Source organism: Notamacropus eugenii, chromosome 5, assembly GCF_028372415.1.
Source record: "Notamacropus eugenii isolate mMacEug1 chromosome 5, mMacEug1.pri_v2, whole genome shotgun sequence".
In the NCBI taxonomy this organism is placed as follows: domain Eukaryota; kingdom Metazoa; phylum Chordata; class Mammalia; order Diprotodontia; family Macropodidae; genus Notamacropus; species Notamacropus eugenii.
In genome coordinates, this window is record NC_092876.1 from 361,084,328 (window position 1) to 361,106,266 (window position 21,939).

Sequence of the window (21,939 nt, forward strand, 5' to 3'; positions counted from 1 at the left end):
ATTCCTTGAAAGCAGGAACTGTCTTTTGTCCTTTTTTGTAATCCCAGTACTTAGCAAAATGCCTCACACATAGTAGGCATTTAATAAATGTTTACTGAGTATTGACTGAAATCAGTCTTCATTAGGAGCATGTAATTAGAGCTGGAAAGGAACTTAGATGTCATCAACTCACTCTCTGAAGCCTCTGCAATTTACTTGTGAAAAATTGAGGCCTACAGAGATAAGCTTAGGGTCACATAGGCAATAAGCAGTAGAACAAGGAATCAGATCCAACATTCTTTTAAATGCATTAGTTGTCAATAATGATCTATTCAGCACCACTGTGTCCCTGAAACTGTGCTAGTCTGTGAATGCTACGGAATGCACTAGAGAAGTAAAGGTCCTAAAGTCTAGTGCTGGCTTTTTCACTAATTCTTTGACTTCAAGTCACTATCTTTTGTAGGTCCAGTTTCCTCATCTGAAACTGGTGGGAGCTGGGAGTGGATTGGGAGGTAGGGGGGCAAGACACATCCCTTTCAATTTCAAAAGTTTAGGTATCATATGATACTGTCTCTACCCTTAAAGAAAATATAGTATTAAGGGTGGGGAGTCAGTGAAATGGATGTACACATATAATATGTAACAAATTGTTACACTGTGTATAGTATAGTAAAACGTAACCGCAGTACCAACAGGAAATGAAGTGATAGTAGCTACTATGGTAAGTTTTATAAGGTGAATTTTTTTTTTTATCATTGGTGAAGTGGGAGTTAAGGGGGAAAAAGAGGTCAACAAAAGGAGACAGTCCTTTTCTGATAAGCAGGTGGAAAATAGAAATATAATTAAGCTAGTGAACAAAATCATATGGATACTATTATAATAACCAACTTCACTTCATTGAGAAGAGTTCATCATTTTTGGATAATCCTTAAAGGTACTTTTAAAAAAATACCCTTTTAAGGGTATTTGCTTTAGGATGACTGATTTTTGTACCATATGATTCAATGATACATTCAAGGGCCTTGTCAACATTACAGCTTGGTGCCATATTTAAACCCGTTTTTTCAATCATGGCTAAACCCAAATTCAGCACAGTCATAAACTATGTTCAATAACAGTGCTTGAGGGAATGAGTTTCCACTAGACTTTTGCTAACACATTTGTTTGTGACCAGGCATATAGTCCCTACTGAACTGTCAGTTTTAATCACATTGGAAAAATCCAGTTAACATAGTGGAAAGAACTTTTCTTATGGACCCTCTTCAGAAAAACAGGGGTGCTGAGGAAACAGTCTAGGAAAGGTGAATAAAGCCAAGGGAACTGGGGCAGGGATGGAATAAAGAAAAGCGAAAAAGAAAGTCAGAAGAGAATAGAGCATCCTAGGACTGACAGTCAGTCGATAGGCATTTATTAATTGCCTACAAAGAAAGGTAAAAGACAATCCCTGATCTCAGAGTGGAGTAGTCTAGAGGAGACAACAAGCAAACCACCATGTACAAACATGATACATACAAGGTAGGAGATAATTAGCAGAGGGAAGGCGCCAGCATTAAGTGGCATCGGTAAAGGCTTCTAGTAGGGGAAAATGAAAAGATAAAGGACAGAGGAGACTGGAAGGAGTGTGTGTGGTAAAGGTTCTCTGGGAGAAGACCTGTGTACGAGGGAGGAGGAAGAGGAAAAAGGAAGGATCTAGAAGAGGGAAGCCAGAAGGGGACTAGGGTCAAGGTGAGGAAGGGGGTGGTTTAATACAAAGAAGGAAGGACAGGAAGCTAGAGCAAGCAACGCCTGCAATGGGTGCTGGGGGAGCGTGGGTCAGAAAGAGGAAAGAGCTAGGCGTGTAGTGGGATAGGCGGGGAGACGTCGGGTGTTTGAGTATGGGTGGCGTCATGAGACAATGGGGGACGTGGCGGGGAGATACGGTTAGTAGACCGGAGGGAGAAAAAGCCAGAGAGTAAAAGGTTTCGTAAGCTGAAGGAAAATTAGCAAGTGCAGAGGCAGCCACGTGAACGTACGCACAGCACCCCAAGGCACGGAAAGTGCAGATAACACGGCCGGAGTGCGTGGCGCGATCGTTTCGCTTTGTTTTGGCTTCTGCCAGTTTACTTTATCTAGGGGGCTGGGGGCAGGGGGGGAGAGGGCGGAGGTGCGAACCCTCGGGCATCTCCGCCAGCTCGGCAGAGCCCCACGAGCTGCTGCGTCTGCATCCTCCGCCCGGCCTCGCCAGCGCCGCCGCCGCAGCACCAGCAGCCGCGCGCTCCGGCCCCCGGGGCCGGGGAAGGCGCGAGGAGGCGGCGCGGGGCTCGGAGGAGAGGAAGCAGGGAGGGAAGGAGGTGGAGAGCAGCGCTGACGGCAGCCGGGGCCCGCGCTGGAGGAGGGGGGCGGGGAGGCTGGGAGGAAGGGAGGGGTGGCAGCGCGTGCGCGCCGCCAGGGCTCCAGTTGCGGGAGGGAAGCGGAGAGCGAGGGAGCGCGCGCGCGGCGGCAGGAGCTACGGCGGAGGCAGGGGCGGCTGGGGCGGCCGGGGCAGCGGGGTCCTGCGGTGACGGGCGGCGGCGTGTTTTTCCAGACACCTGAGCAGGAGGAGCGGGCGGAGAGACCGCCGCGGTCGCGACTGTTGGCGGAGATGTGGCCCTTGGTGGCAGCGCTGCTGCTCTGCACCGTGTGCGGCGGTAAGTGCCCCTCCGGCTGCGGGACCCAGCGTCCTCCCGCCCCCGCCCCGCATCTGGCCGAGCCCCCTCTCCAGTCACCTCTCCTTTGGCCGGCGGCCCCTGGGGACTGCGCCCCGAGGGAGGGCTGCCGGGCGGCGGGTGTGTCCGCCCTGGGCTGGCCGTGGCCGCGGCCAGAGGAGGGAGCGAGGCGGGCGGGCGTCTGTCTGTCCTATGCCAACCCATACCCACCCTGGTCCCCTTCACTTTCCCGTCCAGAACGTGAACGTGGGAGCGACTATCTCTTCCCCACCCCCTACTTCGCCACGTCTTAGGAGGGATCCCCTTACCCCTTTCCCTTCTGCCCCCTCCCCCGTGCAGACGCAGGTCTTAACTCCCCCTTCTACTTCCCGAATGCAGACACCCTAGAGACGTCAAAACACTCGTTTCCCACTCCTCCCCCCCAAAAAAGAATGAGATGGGGGCGGGGTAGTTGCACTCACCCTCCTCCACTCTTCCCCCCTTCTCCCCTCCCCTCCCTTTCCCCCGCCCAGGTCTCTGTGCTTTAGATGTATTTGGGGGGTAGAGTGGAAAACATGGGCCTCTCTCTTACTGGAGGAGTACGCATCCTGGCGAAGTGGGGAAAACCGGGTCCACACAGTTCTTAGTAGAAAGAGGACATAAAGGACACGTTCGCGTTGCTTCCCCGAGCTAACCTTAGGGGAGAAACCTTTTCCCGGCTGCCTGTTTGACACGTAAAGAGGCCCAGATAATCCCTCCCTCGACCCCTCACTTAACCGCTTTGTAATATCCCATTCTGCACTCAAACTCTATTACTTTATTTGGAAAATTCTTTCCTTAACTACCCACATCATGTGCTCCGAATACGAAAAATAATATCCAGTAGTCAGTTGCGTGGGGATAGGGATACAGTTTCAGACCAAACCGTGTGTTTAGATTTTCTGTACCAAAGCTTTGAAGGTTCACTACACTTTTGAAAATGTCCGCGGTTATGTAGTTCCTGCTACATTTAATATCCAAAGTCTACTTTATTTCTTTATGTCAACCTTTTTGCAAACTCTTACTGTTGTTACACATTTCTGCATGTGCAACAATGAAGTTGATTTCTGGAGACCTGAAGTAATTTGACTGTGAACTGAGTACTGCCTTTGGAAGTCTTGTTGATAATGTGTATGTGACTTTATATAAGATGCCAGTATATATGTTTCGCTTTCCTTTTCATGAGCATACTGCAATGTGGAGTAGTTAAGTTATCCAGAGTCCTAACAGCTAAATATTTCATTTTATAAATGTAACAATTACTAGTTTTAAAAATCATTATACCTGTAATAATTCCACCTTGGTATGTTTTCAAAAAGCTGTGCTTTTGAATTTTAATTTGAAAGAGAGTGATTACGATGTAATATAAAATATCAACATTTCAGACGAATTGTTAATTCAGACTTAATTCTGTGAAGTCTAGTTAGTAAAAAAGGTGAATTAAAGAATATTTTTAAAATGGTGCTCTTTCTTCAGAGCATATAGTTAGAAACAAGCACTATAAAAGTAGCTTCCAGGTAGAGGCCCTTGTGGACCTGCTTTAATGAATAGAAAAGACCCATTTGTAATTAACCACATTCTTGAACTTACGTTTCTTATGTAGTTTAAAGGGAAGAAGCGGAGGAGGGGACAATTATCATGGAAAGCTTTGAGTTTTTATAGACAATGTGCCTATAAAATTTGGTTCAAATGTTTAACAGGACATACATTAGTTCAGAGTGCTTAACACTAAGATATGCTTGCTTTCAGTTTTATTTCTAATTGGTAGGTAATTTTTTTCCCCTTGTAGTGTAGAAACTTTTCCACAATATCACTGTCAAATTCCGATCTTAAAAATTCCTACATTCTAAGTACAATAAAGCTGCATTATACCTTGTGGCATTTTATTACAAGATACACCCTCCGATAATGAGTTATTTTCTCTGAACAAGTGTGTTTTTATTTCTTCCTTATTTCTGTGCCTACCCATGATCTATTGCACTTCCTCTAAAAGGGCATCATTACTCTTGTTGTCAAGCATTTATTTAATGCAAAATTGATAAATAAACCAAACAAACCTCAAATAGATGATGACAGGTATATAAACTGCCATGTTCAGGAGTTTTCTTTGTTGTAAGCTTTAAAAATCAGGCTTATATATGACAAAAAATCTTTACTGTCTGGGCAAAATAGTAATTTGGTTTGTTCAAAACAAATGACTTTTTTTCTCTAAGAAATATATTATTTTTAAACATGAGTTGCCATTTTAAAGAATGAAATGCCTATTTAAAAGTACATTTTTGAGGATGGCCTAGTGATCTGGAGGTAGTGTTAAAGGATTATACTTCATGCTTGCCATTAGGACACTCATTCATGCTATCAACTCTGTTTTGGCAGATGTTTTATCTTTGCCAGTGAGTTGGAAATGGAGATTTGAGAGGATAGGTTATGAGAGATATATGTTTCCCCTCAAACTGATAAGTAATCTATAGGCTCCAAAATCATTCACACAACAAAGCGTCAATTCTAGTTCCTCAGTATTAATGCTACTATTGCAGTATTAAGACTTTATTATAAATTATTTTAGTGATAATCCTTATAAGTGTTTTATCACTTTTTAGTATCTTTCTTCCATTGAGATTACTTAAAGCTAAATTTTCCATATTATTTTCAGTTCATTTCTCTCATCATCCAGTGACATCTTAATCATGATTTGGAGTGGACTGTAAGTGACAAAAAGCTATGTCAGTAGAGCACAGACTCTGGCAAGACCTACCCCTAGTGGAAAGGTTTTGAGTATGGTGAGCTTGGTGATAGACTACCTGTCTTCCAAGGACCAGCCTTGTTAATTCTGAGCTTGGCCTCCGGGTAATGAATTTTTCAGCCATAGTAACCCTCTGAGACCATCTACTTTGCCTTGAAGGTTGATCTGTGTTGGTAAAGACTTTGCCCATACCAGTGAAAGAAGAGATCCTTGAAATACTGATGTAAGCATTTTTCATATTGTAATGTAATGGATATTAGCACTTCATGCTTTATTGCAGACATTCTTCTATGTTGTTAAAAACAAGAAGCATGTTAGAGCTGACTAACTTAGCTATATATATATATGTATTTTTTTTAAAAAAAGCAAGTTTACAATTATACATAATATAATCCTTTAAAGTTGGCAAAGCACTTTATATATATTATCTAATTTGAGCCTCATAATAACTTTGTAAAATAAGTAAAAAAAAATTTATTTCACGTATAGAAACATATACCATATAACATGACCTGGATTTTTCTTTCTAGGTTTATGGCAAGTGGGATTTTGTTTTGGTTTCATTGCCTTAGATACCTTGTGCTCGTGGAACTCCATACTAATCCATATGTGCAACTTCTCCTCAATTTACAGTCTTAGGTAGGGGCTGGGAGGTGAATTAAATCAGGGACAGTTCTTGAACCCAGAATAAAATAAAAATCTCTCTCCATTATTTCACGTTGCTTCTTGCAAATATGGTTTAGTGTAATGGAAGTAAAGAAAATGGAACACCCTGGCTTCTTGCCAACATGGTGAAATGAAAGGTAGTGTGATGCAGAGGAAGAAGCATTGCACATGGAGTTAAGGGACCTGGGTTCAAGTCTTTACTATCTCACTTAGGAACTATATGACCTTGAACAAGTCACTTACCTTTCCTGAACTTTGATTTCCTTGTTGGTAAAATGGGAATGCTGCTCATAGAGTTGTGAGGATGTATGTAAAATGTAAAGTGCAACAAAACTTATTTTTATGGCCCATTACCTGTCATGACTTGAACCTTTAGAATGCCATCAGGAATCTCAGAGATTTTGGACAAGCACAAAAATTATTTGGAAATGGGGCCATTGTACATTCTTGAATATCGTCATCTCTTTTTTTGGATGGATGTAGGGAAAGAAAGCAAAGTTTTAACATGTATTGGATTGTGTCTCATTGTTTTTTCCATTTGAGTCATCAATCAACAAACATTTAATGAGTTTCTGCTGTGTATTTGGCACATTCCAAGACAAAGTGAGGGCCAGAGAATAATTTGAAGTCATTAGTACATAGAAACTTGGTAGTACAGATGTTGAGATTCTTTTTTTTTCAGTGTGGTGCCATTTGGGTGTTGGATAAATATTGACAGTTATTTCATTCTATAGTTGTGTGATCGTGCCACTCTAACTTCTAAGTTCATAAGGTCACAGGATTTAGTGTTAAGAACTTTAAATATCATGTAGTCAAGCTCACTTCTTTTGCTAATGAAGAAACTGAGACCCATAGCTGGAAAATGACTTGCCCAAAGTCACATGTAGAGTAGTAAATAGCAGAGATGAGATTCTAATCCAGGTCTTCTGGTGATAAATATGCTTTTACCACTGCACCATAATTGTCTTATAAAAAGGAGATGTCTTAAGGATCTGACAGAAATATTAATGAAAATCACCACTCATTTAAATCCAGTTTGGGTGCTTTCTATTCTCCTCTGAAGCCTACTTGCTTAACATCTTCTCTCCTTTGTAAATAATTCCTCCCTTCTCAATCTTCAAATCCTTTGTTTCCTTTGTTTGTGTCTGTAAAATGGGTATAATAATAGCACTTAACCTCCCACAATTGTTGTGAGGATCCAGTGAGATAATGCTTGTAACATGCTTTGCACATCTTAAAACATTATGTAAATACTAGCAATGATGATGGTGTACCTTCTATGTTTTTATCACATCCTATTTGTGTACGTCTTAACTTTTGATTAGATTTATTTAACAAATTAAAATTGTAAAATGTTCACTGAAGCCTGCATGAAGAGATGTTTAAATTAAGAAAAGATGCCTGTCTTCATGGCGCTTGCAGTTTAATAAAAGCTATGACCCATATACAGCTAATCATATTGCTGAATCATATGTTGGATGAGATGTGCATTTAAAGTCCTGTAGTAGTTAGAAGATGCAAAGAGTAATTACTGGTGGGGGAAGGGGCAAATGCATCATGAAGAAGGTGGCATTTGAGTTAGGCTTTTTAAAGAATGAGTGGGAATTCAAAAGGTCAAAGGCATTTTAGATAAAAGGGAATAGGAGGCACTTAAGTGTCCAAAACAAAAAGGAAATGAAAGATGTCAATTTTCACCAATCCCAGGTCTCTTTATCCTGATTCCCAAGAAGAGAGTGGCTAAAAATGATTAGGAGAAAACTTATTAACCTTAGAATTCATATCTGATCTGCCTTTGGCCCTCCATCTGTTTCTCTAAAGTGAGAGTTGACATTCTACCATTGGCATGTCAACACAGGGCTGCTCCACTCTAATCTTTCCATCTACATGAATCTGTTCCAGATCAGAAGTAATTAGGTGGCTATATGAGTTACTGAGCTCTGTATCACTGACATTCATTAAATGCCTAAATTGTCAGAAGATGTTGGGAGGGCAGAGAGAGAACTAGGGTGGAGTAGGAATTGGGAGCCTCTACAACTCCTCCTATAGCTTTACAGTAAATATTTAACTCATAATTACAGTACTGTGGAAGTCTAGCCTTGGTGAGCACTTGTGCTATTGAAACTAGATAAGGCTGAGTCATCTCTGGATTTTCAAATAGTAAAGATTTGTCCATTTGTTATTTAATTTCCCAAATGTTTTTAATTTCAGTGCTTTGATAGGAGTAGTAGAGAAAGGTTCCTTGATCTAGGCTTACCAAAACCTCTTTTTGATTGATTCCTAACAGGTGGATTTTAATCCATAAGGTTTGAGGAGACTAGAGCCAACAGACATTTCTGTCGATAATAATAATTATGATAGTAATGCCACTGTAGATATTACTGCATTTAATCTTAAGGTAAGGAGTAAAGAATGGAAATTTATAAACAAGGTCTGTCTAGTGTAAATCTAACTCACTGAGCTTCCTTTGACACTCCAGGGTAAATTTTAGGCTCAGGGTAGTAGGGAGAGGTTTGAGTTGTTCCTGGGGTGCATACTTGGATCTTCACTGAGGTCTTAGGACCAAATATGCTTATTTGTTGACCCTTAACAGTTCTTTCCTAGCTCATCTGAATACTCCTGTGTCATTCTGACATCATTGTCAGTTACATTTGTATACTTCTGCCTGATTAGGTGATGCTGTTTTTGACTGCTGCTGCGAAATCTTAAATATTCAGAAACTAGTTAAATAATTTGGTGATTATCCATGTCTCCTTTGACTTTCCCCCCCATGATGTCTTTTTTTTTCTCTTTTACTGTTTATGTATCTGAAGATGGAATAAAGAAGGCATAGGAAAGGAAAGCCAATAGGGTCCTTTGGCTACTTAATAACTCAGGTAGAGCACTGATGTAATTAATTCAGCAAACAAATTGATAAAGTGCTTACTGTGTTCAAGACATATTGCTAGGTAGTGGAGAAGGCAGAAACTAAAAGTTATTAATGATGAAATTCAGGTTATTAGTGGGTGGATTATCCAAATGATTTACTCAGGTTAGTCTTGCTTTCATTTATTGACATTTGTTCTGCTTAATTGCTTCAGTTATAATAAACTATCTGATTATAATAAATAATCCAGTATAATTAAAACTTGCTCTTACCCCCTGTAAATCAGTTAAAGAAGAAACACTAGATTCCATGGTGCTGGCACACCATTCCTTATTTACTTACATTAGGAAAGTTAAACTTTTGAAGGACAAGTTGTGCTCTTCATTTATTTCTTCAGTATCCCAGTTGCTTTCTTTTCTTTGTCTTCTCATGTACTGGGCAATGCCTGATTTGTAATTGTTTCATCCCTAGTGTCTAGCCTTATGCCTATAGTAGGTACTTATGTGTTTTTTGAATGAATAAACCATTGCAGCCTCCCTCTGAAACCCTGTTGTTCAGGGGAAGTAAAGAGACCAGGAGAGCTAAAATTGAAGGAGGATGAGAATGTATGTATGCTTGAAGGAATATCTGGTAATTCAGAACTGAGAAAGAGATGACCTATGGAGACTTATGGGGCCAAAAGCCCCAGAGCAACAACATAATTCATTGTTACGTTACATAAACTTCTATGTGCATTCCCTCATGGTTTTCCCAAAATCCTGTGAGGATTTCAAGGCAGGTCTTGTCCCTGTTTTTCCATAAACAAGCAAACTGAGGCTCAGGTTAAATAACTTGGCCAAGGTCAAATTGTTAGCAAGTAGTGAAGTTGAGGATAGAACATAAGACTTCAGACTCTCAGTCCTTGTTATAATTTTACAAATACTTGACTGGGAAATAAAATTCTGAATTAATAAGGAAACTAGAAAAGAAGGATTCCAAAGTGAGTAGTGAGACCAAGAAATCCAATTTAATATAAGTTTAAAAAAGTACAGAGAGAATCTAGACTTTGGATGTCTAACCCACGAAGAGATCTGAACACACAGACACCATTAGCAATGGAGAAATAAGAGAAGAACCTAGGATAAATAGTCTTATAAAGAAAAATTAAGCAGGGAGCATGAGACAACATACGAGAACATTTCTCTTTAAAACACTGAAGGCAGACGTTGTGGCAGGGGCTAATCTCATCACTTATGCCTCATGTTTTTTCATACCTCTCTAATAAGTATTCAGTTCATGTCTGTAAGTACTATTTGGTCACTAGAAAAGCAGCAGGAAATAGCAATGGAAGCAATGCTTATTTGGAGCCAGAGGACTCAGGTTTGGCATCCTACTCTGTTACTACTTGCATGTTCTTTGTCAAACTACTTAACCTGTCTGGGCTTCAATTTCCTCGTCTGTAGAATGCAAAGGTTAGCCAGATACGGTGTCACAGGTCTGTCATCCCTGCTGCCTCAGGAGCCTGAGGATCAACTGAGGGTCACTTGAGCTTGGGAGTTGAACTACAGTGGACTAAAATTTATTGGCTGTCCATGCTAGCCTGCCAGTAGTATGATGAGCACCTAAAAGAGGGGAGGTAGTATCACCAGGCTGTGTAAGGAGGGGCAAAATGGAGCAGGTCAGACCATGCCAATCAGTAGTGGCTTCTGCCATCTAACCTGAGCAAGAACCAGTCTGTCTGTCTGTCTGCCTGTCTGTCTGTCTCTCTTTGTCTCTGTCTCTGTCTCTCTCTCTCTGTCTCTCTCCCTCTCCCTCTCTCCCCCTCTCCCTCTCTCCCTGCCTTTAAGACCTCCCCTCCCAAAAAAGTTCAAAGATTGGACTAGATAACCTTTAAGGTAATTTCTAGCTCTAAATCTATGACCCGACAATTCAACAAGTACTTACTGAGTACTTTCTGTGATACTAGCAATGAAACAACTATATACCCTTGAGAACTGGTCCACTTTTTCAGCAAGAAAAAAAGTACTACATTTTAAGTCAGATGACATAGCTTCAGATTCTGCCTATACCTTAGTCAAGTCATTTAAGTGCTCTGGATACAGGCTTTCTCACCTGTAAAATTGGGATACTATTTTTCAAAGATGCTATAAGATGGCATGATATGATATGGCAAGATATTGGCATGAATGATTACGTTGAGGCTTTGTTTCTCAATTAACAGTTACATAGTTCTTCATCTGTTATAAATAATCTAGACTGTTGGTTCTTAAAGTATGATAGGAGGACCTTTGTGATTCCCAGAGATCCTTTCAGCGGATCTGTGAGGTCAGAATTGTTATAATAATACTAAGACATTTTAATTTCTAATATAGTAAACATTACTCACTTAAACAAATCCCCTCTCTTTGAGGTCTTTAGTAATTATTAGGAGTGTAAAGGGGTTCTGAAACCAAAAGGTTTGAGAAATACTGGTCTAGACTAATGGCTTTTGAAGACATAAGGAATTTGTATAACTAGCTAATGGCTGATTATTATTTTCCTCCCCAACTTCTATTAGAAGGAATCAATTGACAACTTGTTAGAATGGAATTTTGGATACCATATATCTCACTCATTAGAGTAAATGGCTCTTGTGTATTTTTTTTTTTTAATATGTGTCTTAGAGGAAGGAATACCTGAGACAGTGATTTTGGAAATCCATTGCTGAACAGTTTTCAGTAAAGTGTGAGGGTGGAAAATGCCATTCAGTTGTATATAACCCTTTGCATACAAAATGTCTACTGCAGTCTGTATTTAGCAGTGTGAAAAACAGCCACATAGAATCAGTTTTTCTTGTTAGCATTCTAAGACTTTCCAACCTAGTGGAAAGATGTGATGTGATTCATCCAATTTATTTTATATATTAAAGTAGGATCAGCCACTTTCCTGGAAATGTAGCATAAGGGTAGAGATAAACTTCATGTCAGTTTAGCAGGTTCTATTTAGAGAAAGTGTATAGAAGTTGAGGCTGAATTTAATACTTGGCCTGCTTTTCTGTTCAGAATTTGTTCATAGTGAGGATATGACACTTATGTGTCATCAGCCCGCAGCAGCACACTTTGCTCCATGGCTTTCAGAGTCATATACTAAATATGCATGACCTATCACAATAGTTGATTCTCTTCTATGATTCCTACCCTACCCCAAATGTATTATGATACACTCTTTCTTACTACGAAAGAATATGGAAAAACATACTCTGAAACTTCAACAGTGTATGCTACTGTTAAAAAAAATCATTGGTTTATGCTTGTCTTGCCTCATGCTGCATTATCTCATTGCTTAGTTTTGTCAACAATTAAAACATTAATCATAAGCATTCCTAGCATATTTAGCATTATACACTGCACAGTTCTAGAAGTTAAATAAAAAGTTTTTTTTCCTTTCTAGGTTCTGCACAGCTGACATTTAATGCAACCAGATTTGTAGAAGAAACTATTTGCAATGAAACTGTTGTGCTTCCCTGCATTGTCAATAATCTAGAAATAAAAAACATTGGAGTCATGTATGTAAAATGGAAACACAGAGGAAAAGAAATTTTCACGTTTGATGGATATCAAAAAAAGCACAATGCCAGTGATAATTTTAAAAGTGCAACAATTGTACGTTCACTCTTAGAAGAAGGAAATGCCTCTTTGCTAATGAAAAAGAGTGATGCTGTCCCTGGGAATTACACTTGTGAAGTTACAGAATCCAACAGAGAAGGGGAAACAACAGTGGAATTAAAATATCATGTGGGTAAGTTGTGTAAAAGCTTCTACTTTATTCATATTGCAGCAAATCAAGTCTCATAGAATAAAGACAAGTATTGAATGAATTTGAAAGAAAACTCCTTGAAATCAAAGCAGGATATTAATATATTTTCACGTTATGTTTTATAGCATTAAGGATTGGGAGTCTTGCTTTATTTCCTGTTAGACATTGCACACTGAAAGTACACTTGTTTCTGACTGTGGTTTTTTGTTTGTTTTTTTTTAAATAGAATTTAAATTGTGAAGCCTATGTTTTTTGGACAAATAACCCTCAAACTTTTTGGTCAGAATGACTTCAGGGTAGAAAATCCACCTGCTTTACCTATTTGTAACCACCAAAAAACCCAAAAGAAACTACAGTTCTCCATGGACCCACGTTCTATTTTCAGTTGCCTGACCTTTTGCAAATTTTGCAATTTGATGGAGGAAAGGTGGTGCCAAGGCTTTGGACTCTCCATGAAGGGTAGAATCTGAAAGTAGGAACCAAATGTTAGGAAAGATAACCTTGTCAACACTCTCCATCCTCCCCTTCTTCCTGCTTTCTTTCCACACATGCTGCCTGCATGCTAGCTTTTACAAGTATTAGCCAAGATAATGTCTTACTTCCTATGATCCAGCACTGAGACAATGGTTACAGCCACATTTCATCCCCTTTTGTCCCTTCTCCCCCTCTGCTAATGGTCCCTATGGTAGTCTGCTGTGATTAATGAACTTCTGGCAGTTAAATCATTTCCTCAACAAGCATTTATTAAGTACCTACTACATAGTAGGCACTATGCTGAGTTCGAGGGGTAAAAAAAAGAAGTAGGCCCTGCCCTCATGCCTTCTAATTCCTTTCTTTAGTATTTGACTAACTTAACTAGGTATGAGTATATCTTCAAATTGCATTTGGTCTGGGGGTGTTTTTAGGATTTAAAAAAAATGCCAAACTGAAATGCTAAATAAAATTAATATTTCCATATATGTAGTGAGCAAAAAATAGGGATTATACATGAAACTACACATCTGTTAAGTGCAGTTTGTTTTTCTTTTAAAATATGTAATAAATTATAATAACTAATGTTCAAAGCTTTCCTGCTTATCTCTGATTCTTTCTGTTCCCTTCTATACATTTAAAAATAATCAAATGATCTTTCCTTTTTCTGTCTTTTAAAAAAATTGTCTTGGCTGCTTTATCTATAATCCTCTATCTGGTGCCTCCCCCTGACCTGAAAAAATAAATATATAAAAGAGAGCAGGAAAACCCTTATAACACTTATGCATAGTTAAGCAAAGCCAATTCACAGATTAGCCATGTCAAAGAATGTATCTTATTCTACACTCATAATCCATTACTTCTTTGTCAGGAGGTGGGGAGCATGTCTCATCAGTGCTCTGTAATCAGACTTGGTCATTGTGGGTCTTCATTGTATTTTGGGCAAGTTTTTAGACCACAATGTCCCTGGGCTGGATTTTGAGAGCTATTATTTTTAGATCTGGGAATGAAATTATTCTGTAACAGTAATTGTTTATTTTTATTTTTTCTGTATATACCTCACTATAGTGAATTTTATCATTTGAAGTGGAATTTTCTAGTTAATTAGAAAGTAATGTTTGTGTGATGGTGGGTAGGGGAAGGATCTGATAAGAAGGAGACAGCAAGGAATATCCAGAGGAATTCTTTTTTCAAAAAATCTTTTTACCATTTAGTATGTGACCCTGGGCAAGTCATTTAACCCTGTTTGCCTCAGTTTCCTCATCTGTAAAATGAGCTGGAGAGTGAAATGGCAAACCATACCAGAATCTTTACCAAGAAAGCCCCAAGCAGAGTCAGGAAGAATTAGACATGATTAAAATGATTGAACAACAACAACAGTACTACCCAGGAGCTAAAATCCATAAGCCAACTACATTTTCATGGGAATTACGATTAGGAAGTTTGATATGAAAGGAAGAAAGATGCCAAGAAGAGGAATGCTACATTTTGAAGCGTGGGTCACTTCAGGGAATGTAGACTTGAGTAGGGGTAGGACATTGGAGTTGTAAGGATAGCTTTTGAGAACCTGTGAGAAGCATGAGGTCACTGATTGCTTGTTTGTGGAGGTGGAATTGTAGAGAGGAAGTAGAAGGGGACCAAAGGCTCAATACAGTTTTGTCTAGGGTTCAAGGCAGAGTTAGAGTAATTCATGTTAATGAACGTTTCCAAAAAGATTTCCTCACAGCTCTTTGAGGTAGGCAGTGTACTGAATTTTGGTACAGAAAAGAGGGTGTTCTTATGTACCCCTCCTACGCCACCCCTCAATATATGTATGCTTATTTACAGGTACATAATCTGCATAATCTGCATGATTTATACTGTAACTTACGTGTACAAATATGTGTGCACATACCTCAGATCATTTTTCAGGAATCAGAATCTGTTAAACTTTTTTTTAACAATTTAATATTTCTTTGATTGATGAATGCACTGTGAAATGCTATTTTAACAGCTCATTGTAATTTGGGAGGAAGTTTAAAAGATCTAGATAAAAATGGATAACTTCTAGAAACTTCCCTTTTCTAACTCATTAAATGAATATATAGTAGTAACATTCATGTGTTACCTTAGATTTATAAAACCTTTCAATAACTTGGTTAGGTAGATGTTATGAGTTCTGTTAGGCACATAATACAAGAGAAGAAACTGAGACTCCAAATGTTTCATCACTTTTCTATTGTCATATATCCAGTAAGTTACTCACCACACTGAATTCAGATCTTCTGACTGCAAGATGAGTGTTTTTGGGTCCCTTCCCTCCTATGATGCTAAATTGTCATGATGCAGGAGAAGGAATATTGGAATTGGGTTTAAATAATTTCACTTTGGATCTCATGTGTAAAATAAAGAGAGCGCCCTAAATTATTTCCGGAATCCACTGGATTTGTATTCTTCAATTTAAGATCTTAAAGTAACAATGAAAAAATACAATTTTTTGCTCTGAAATATGTAGTAGGATGGTATCTTGCTTTGAAGCATGGAAAATTTATTTGATGGGGAAATGATCCCAATTGTGGGCTTTTGGGATACTATCCATAGCTTTTTTCCATTTTGCATAACTATAATTAAAGGTGCAAATAAAAGTAGAAGTTATGGTTAAGAGAGATATAACTGATAAACTTGGGAATAATAGAGTTTGTAGTTTTATTTGGCAGAGAAATACACATATGGAAAAATTCCATGAAATATAGAAAACAATGCTTTATATTTAGTCATTTTTATTATTATGTTAATGTAGTGACTAAATGGAACATATATGGTGAATTGTTTTTCTCTGAAATACAGTTATTTGGAAAGCTAAAAAAAAATCTAAAGTAGCTTTTAAAAAGTTGTTTTTATATTATTTTCTTTCATGAAAGATATACATTCTGGAAAGATATACCTTCTGGTTATATATATGTGTATATATACATAATTATATAATAGTTGTTGTTTATGATGACTGAAGTAGTATGAAGTGCCTTCTGAATCATCAAAGACTAAATTATGTTGAATATAATTTTTAAGATGTATATTTTTATTGTATTCTCATTGTTTGAAAGTGGTGATCTATTTGAGCATTCTCAATAAGAGTATTTAAGCAGATAACCCATGCCTCATCTATTCTGGGTAAAATTTACATGAATGAGTGAATGAAACATTTATTAAGCACTTATGTGCAAAGCACTGTGTAAATGCTGGAGATACAGAAAGAAAATTAAGAAAATCCCTGCTTTCAAAGAGATCACATTGTAATAGGTGAGATAACACATATGGAGGTTTTCAGCTACAAGGCAGATAGAAATGTCCCATGGTGGCAAAACAGATGGTAATGCCTCTTTAGTGTCATATCATAGATGATAAAATCATATTAATTCTTTTATTGAACCATTTGATAGAAGCAGAGACGTTGGTGAAAGGAATATTTTTTCCCTGGGACTTCAGTAGATATGGTGGTGGCACCTGCAGTTGCCAGCACGTCTTCTTCACAGAGGTTATATCCTAGGATAATCGCTGAGGATACTACACTGGAAGCATTGCTGTTCTCAAGGTTCTTGATTTCATGGTCCTTGGCTATCTCCATCAGGATCTGAAGGGAGATGGTAGTCAAAATGGCTGTGGTAGCTTGAATTGCCTCATACATGTTGCCTCCATGCTCTCTCATGATGCGTTACTTCTTTACCTAGACCAGTTTGCCTGCCCTGTGTGCCATAGTTGTAGGGGATGGTGTAACAGCAAAGACCCTGACATACACAGAGGACCTGCTGTACAGGTTCTTAGATCTGCTTTTCTAAAAGAAAAGCAACTTTTGAGTGATCAGCAATCTATTTTAATCAAGCACATATATCATTTACTTGGTTTAGGGGAAAAAGTCAGCACCCTGAACTTCAGAGAAAATACAAACAGAGAAATAAAGAGAGACAGGGCTTCCAACTGCCTGACCATAAGCAATACATACATCACAGATAAACAGGTAGATCCAACTATCTGACCATACATACATAGTTACCAGAGGGATAAGCACCATCATCTGGGTTTTCAGAGCTGGGGGTTCTTTCGTCGCTTGGAAGAGTCTCATCTGGTACACAAATCTTCCAAAAACTAAGCCCCAAAACAAAACCTCACCTGAAGGTATTTATACACTTTTTAGAGCCAGAGGGTATTACAACCCTTGAGAACCTGTGCCTCATTAGAAATTAACTAAAGGTGTGTGCCTTCCTACAAAAACAAATCTCTAATCAAACTTCTCTTTATGGCAGGCCCCATTAATGGGTGGGGAAGATCTTTAACTCTCATTAACATTACAGGTGGCTAACCCCTTTCTCTACCAGTATCATCCCTGATAGTGGACTTGAGGGCTGGGCTAGAAGCTGGACCTGTGATCTGAACTGTACTCCTACCCTACTCCCAGGGTTCCTGTTCTTATCTTTCTATGGGTGGCAGTTGGTTAGCCCTGGTTGTGGTTGGAGAGGAGATAGGTTTGCCCTTTTGCCACAATGATTTCTCTCAATTAATGATGGCTTCTAGGGTTGGGCATGGAGGGAGACATTGCTGTTCCCAAAGCTGCTATTTAGAATCCTGGACTATTTCCATCAGTTGGAGGGGTGATGGTGGTTAAGGATGTAATAGATAATTATTATTCCAAGTTATACTGATGCCTAGGCACAGAAATCATTTATAGAAGCTCTCATCCATATAATAACTTTTATTTTACATTTATGAAAGCTCATCCATTATAATAACTTTTTCTTCTCAACATCTAGGCCCCATTTATCAGAAAGAGAGAGAGAGTGTGGTAGTCATATTTACACATATCTTGAATTAGAATGAGGTCTTGGTGTTGGGACACACAGGCCCTCCCTCAACAGGGTCATGAGTCAGCTTGACATGTGAGTGCCTACTGTATCCAAAACACCATGCCAGATGCAAAGGACTTGCAAAGAAAAGAAGACATATTCTTTTCAAGAGAGTCCCTTCAAGAAGTTTATGATAAACCTGGAGATGATGTTCTACAGTATAGAATATTAACACATCAGATCAATACAGTGTGCTTATTATAGTAGTGAGGTAGGAGAGATCATGACTTCTGGCTGAGGGTCAGGAGTAGAGAAGAGATTAAGGGAGGTTTTATAGAGGGATAGCAGTTGGAGTGCACAAAAAGCACATGACATTCTTTGAATAGTCTCATATAGTCATGAAGAAAAGTAGGGTAAAATAGGGAAAGGTAGTTTGGAGCCAGATTGTAGTAGTCCTTGAGGAGTTTGTTTTTGTTGGTGGTAGTGGTGACAGTCACAGAAAGTTGTTAAGCAGTATAGTTGTATGGTAAGATTTATACATGAGAAATACTAATTTTGAATATAGGATGGGATATAAGGCCTACAAATGTAGCCTTTCACAGAGTAGGTGCTTAATCAATGTTGAATTGTGGGAAGAGAGATGAAGTCAGGAGATTCTTACAGGTATTTCAGGTGACAGATAATAAGGATTTGAACAAGAGTAGTAACAGTATTAGTGAAAAGGAACAAATGGATGCTAGAGATTTTTAGAAAACTGATATGATTATATTGAGGCTTTGGGGATAGGTCGGAGTCAAAGATGACTCTGAGGTTTACTCTAGGTATCTGGAGCAAAAATCATTTCTCAGAGTCACAGCAACTCAGCATTGGTAAGAACCTCAGAAGCCATCTAGTTCAACCTGAACCTGTAAACAAAAACATCCCACAATTGGATAGCCAGCCCTCATTTGGAGCTCTCAGGGGGAGCTTTCCATTAATTTCAAAGGCAGTTCAATCTACTTTTGGACGTTATTTGGGAAATCTTCCTTAGCGCAACTCTAATCTGTCTCTCCCAGTTAATAGTAAATAAAAAGTTTTGTTTGAAAGATAAGATAACTTTGAACATCTTAAATTGAGGTGTATTTTCCCAGCCAGTCAGGTCACAAAGAGCTAATTATGCTTACCAAGTCATATTTTTATACCAGGTTAAGACTTGAGTTCAGACTCATCGTTTGCTTGTTCAGGATTATTGGCTGTTAGTCTTAGGGAGGTAGGGGATAAGAAGGGGAGAAAATTTAAAACTTATGGAAGTGATTGTTGAAAACTGAAAAAAAAATTAATTTTTAAAAAGCCTGAAAAAAAGATTATTGGCAAGGATACTCAAACAAGACATGTGTCACTTTTTTTGTCACCTCTTACTCCTTGGATCTTCGTAATAGTGATGCCCTGGTTCTAAGAAGAGGCACAGATGGTGATATATTTTGGTCTGGTCACCATTATCGGGCTTTTGTCTCCAACTCTGTTATATAATTTAGGAGCCCCATTGTCCAGGTTTAGAAGATGGAATGGCATAGCTGAATAACCTGATTTTTGTAACGTTTTTTCTAGCAAGAATCAGTAAAACTTACTTGTTTTGAACCAACCAAGTTTTAGTATAGCAATATAAAGCCTTTTAGCATCATAGAACATAGTTATCCTACAAAGATTCTGCAGAATGTTTTAGTGAGATATTAAATGAGGGTGTCTGCTTGCAGTTTTTACAGATAAACCAGTCATCTTATAAAATTATTAGTCAAGTAGGTTACAGAATTATAGTCACTCACCGTTAAGGCAGATCTTACATATAATACAATATATAATATAATACATGTAATATTATATTAAGTACTATCTACTTGATGTTGGTGGGGAGGACAAATCTTATCTAGACTAGATAGGAAATAAAAGCACTGGAAAAGAGCTACTCCGGCTGAGTGGATTCCTACATATAGGTGGTATTCCTACAAATAGGAGTGTGCTGACTCATGAAATAGTCTCTCAAAATGCAATTTCATCTTTAAAATATTTCCTATTTTTACTTTTATATAGCCATCATTAAAAAAAATAGTTCCCTTGCCTTATCCAGGTGAACCATCTCTTGTAATGAAAGGAAGGAAGGAAGGAAGGAAGAAAGGAAGGAAGGAAGGAAGAAAGGAAGGAAGGAAGAAGGAAATTAAAAAAAGAGAAAAAGCCAAACTAAACAAAATATTACCTAAGTTTGAGAGGCTATACAGGGTTCTGTACCATTGCCTTGTGCCTCTGTGAAAAAGGGAGGAAGTACTAGAATATCATATTTTCTCATATCTCTTTGGTGACAATCTTGGTTATCTAAAAATGTATTTTAGAGGACAGATATCTTTAATGATCACACGATTTAGACTCCTCCACAGTACCAGAGGGAGGCAACTGGAGATAGGCAGCTGCAGATAAAGATCTGGAACTCTGAAAAATCATGATAGCTAGAGAGAGACATTTTGGAGTAGTCCACAAAAAAATGATAGCTGCGGTCATAGAGTGGAAGAGATTGCTGAGAGATGGTCTTGGGGAATCCCTACCTATTGGGTATAGAACAAGAGAAAAGGAGAGATTGGTTGAAGAGATAGGAGACCGATTGAACTGTTCTTAGCACTTTGGAGAACTTGCTGATTGAGAGTTGGGCAGTTTTGTTGTTGTTGTTGAGTCGTGTGTGACTCTGTGACCCCATGAACCATACCTAGGCCCTTCTATCCTCCACTGTCTTTTGATGTCTGTGCAGGTTCATGTTCGTTGTTTCTGTGACACTATTTATCCATCTCATCCTCTGCCTTTCCTTTTTCCTTTTGCCTTCAGTCTCTCCCAATATCAGGATCTTTTCCAATGAGTCCAGGCTTCTTGTAATGTGATCACAGTATTTAAGCTTCAACTTCAGTATTTATCCTTCCCTTGATTAGGCTGAATTAATTTCTTTTGAATTATTGTATTGATTTATAAGTATTGCCTGATCTCCTTGCTGTCCAAAGGACTCTCAAAAGTCTTCACCCCCAAAATTTGAAAGCATTAATTCTGCAGTGCTCAGCTTTTTTTTTTAATCCAGCTCTCACAGCCATACATTGCTACTGGAAAAACCATAACTTTTATTATGTGGACCTGTGTCGGCAAGGTGATGTTTCTGCTTTTTAGTCTGCTGAACAGATTTGCCATAGCTTTCCTTCCAAGGAGCAAGCATCTGTTAATTTCATGGTTAAGCTGCCATTTCTACTGATCTTTGAGCCCAAGAGTATAAAAATCTGATACTACTTCCATTTCTTCTCCCTCTGTTGGTCAAGAAGTGATGGAACCAGTTGCCAGCATCTTGGTTTTTTTGATGTTAAGCTCCAAACCAGCTTTTATACCTTCCTATTTCACCCTCATCAAGTGGCTTCCTGTAATACCTCTTAACTTTTTACCATCAAAATGGTAACATCTGTATATCTGAAATTGTTAATATTTCTCTCAGCAACCTTAATTCCAGCTTTTGATTCATCCAGCCTGTCATTTCACATGATGTACTCTGCATGTAAGTTAAATAAGGTGACAATACGTAACTTTGTTGTACTCCTTTTCCAATCTTAAACCATTCAGTTGTTCCATATCTGCGTCTAATTGTTGCTTCTTGGCCCACATACAGGTTCCTCAGGAGACAAGTAAGGTGATTTGATTACTTCCATCTCTTTGAAGACTTGCCACATTTTGTTGTGATCTACCCAAAGACTTTAGTAGTGTAGTCAGTGAAACAGAAGTAGATGGTTTTTTGGAACTCCATTGCTTTCTCTATAATCCCATGAATGCTGGCAATTTGGTCTCAAGTTCCTCTTCCTTTTTGAAACCCAGCTTACTCTTCTGATAATTCTCAGTTCACATATTGCTGAAACCTCGCTTGCCGAATCT

At 38.7% G+C, this 21,939-nt stretch overlaps 1 protein-coding gene across 15 annotated transcripts in view; it reads left to right on the forward strand.

Annotated features, from left to right (window-relative positions):
* The first annotated feature begins 1,743 nt into the window (after positions 1-1,743).
* Positions 1,744-21,939, forward strand: part of CD47 (CD47 molecule) — a 114,561-nt gene continuing 94,365 nt past the window's right edge. For 5 of the 15 annotated variants that reach the window (XM_072614084.1, XM_072614086.1, XM_072614087.1 and 2 more), the window contains exons 1-2: positions 2,395-2,645; positions 12,362-12,709. In XM_072614084.1, coding sequence (XP_072470185.1) covers positions 2,600-2,645; positions 12,362-12,709 — 394 coding nt within the window. In that variant the 5' untranslated portion in view covers positions 2,395-2,599. Of the gene's footprint in view, positions 2,036-2,394; positions 2,646-5,334; positions 5,648-8,374; positions 8,486-12,361; positions 12,710-21,939 lie in introns of those variants that run through there. The other 10 variants (XM_072614079.1, XM_072614080.1, XM_072614081.1 and 7 more) reach the window with 6 other exon arrangements.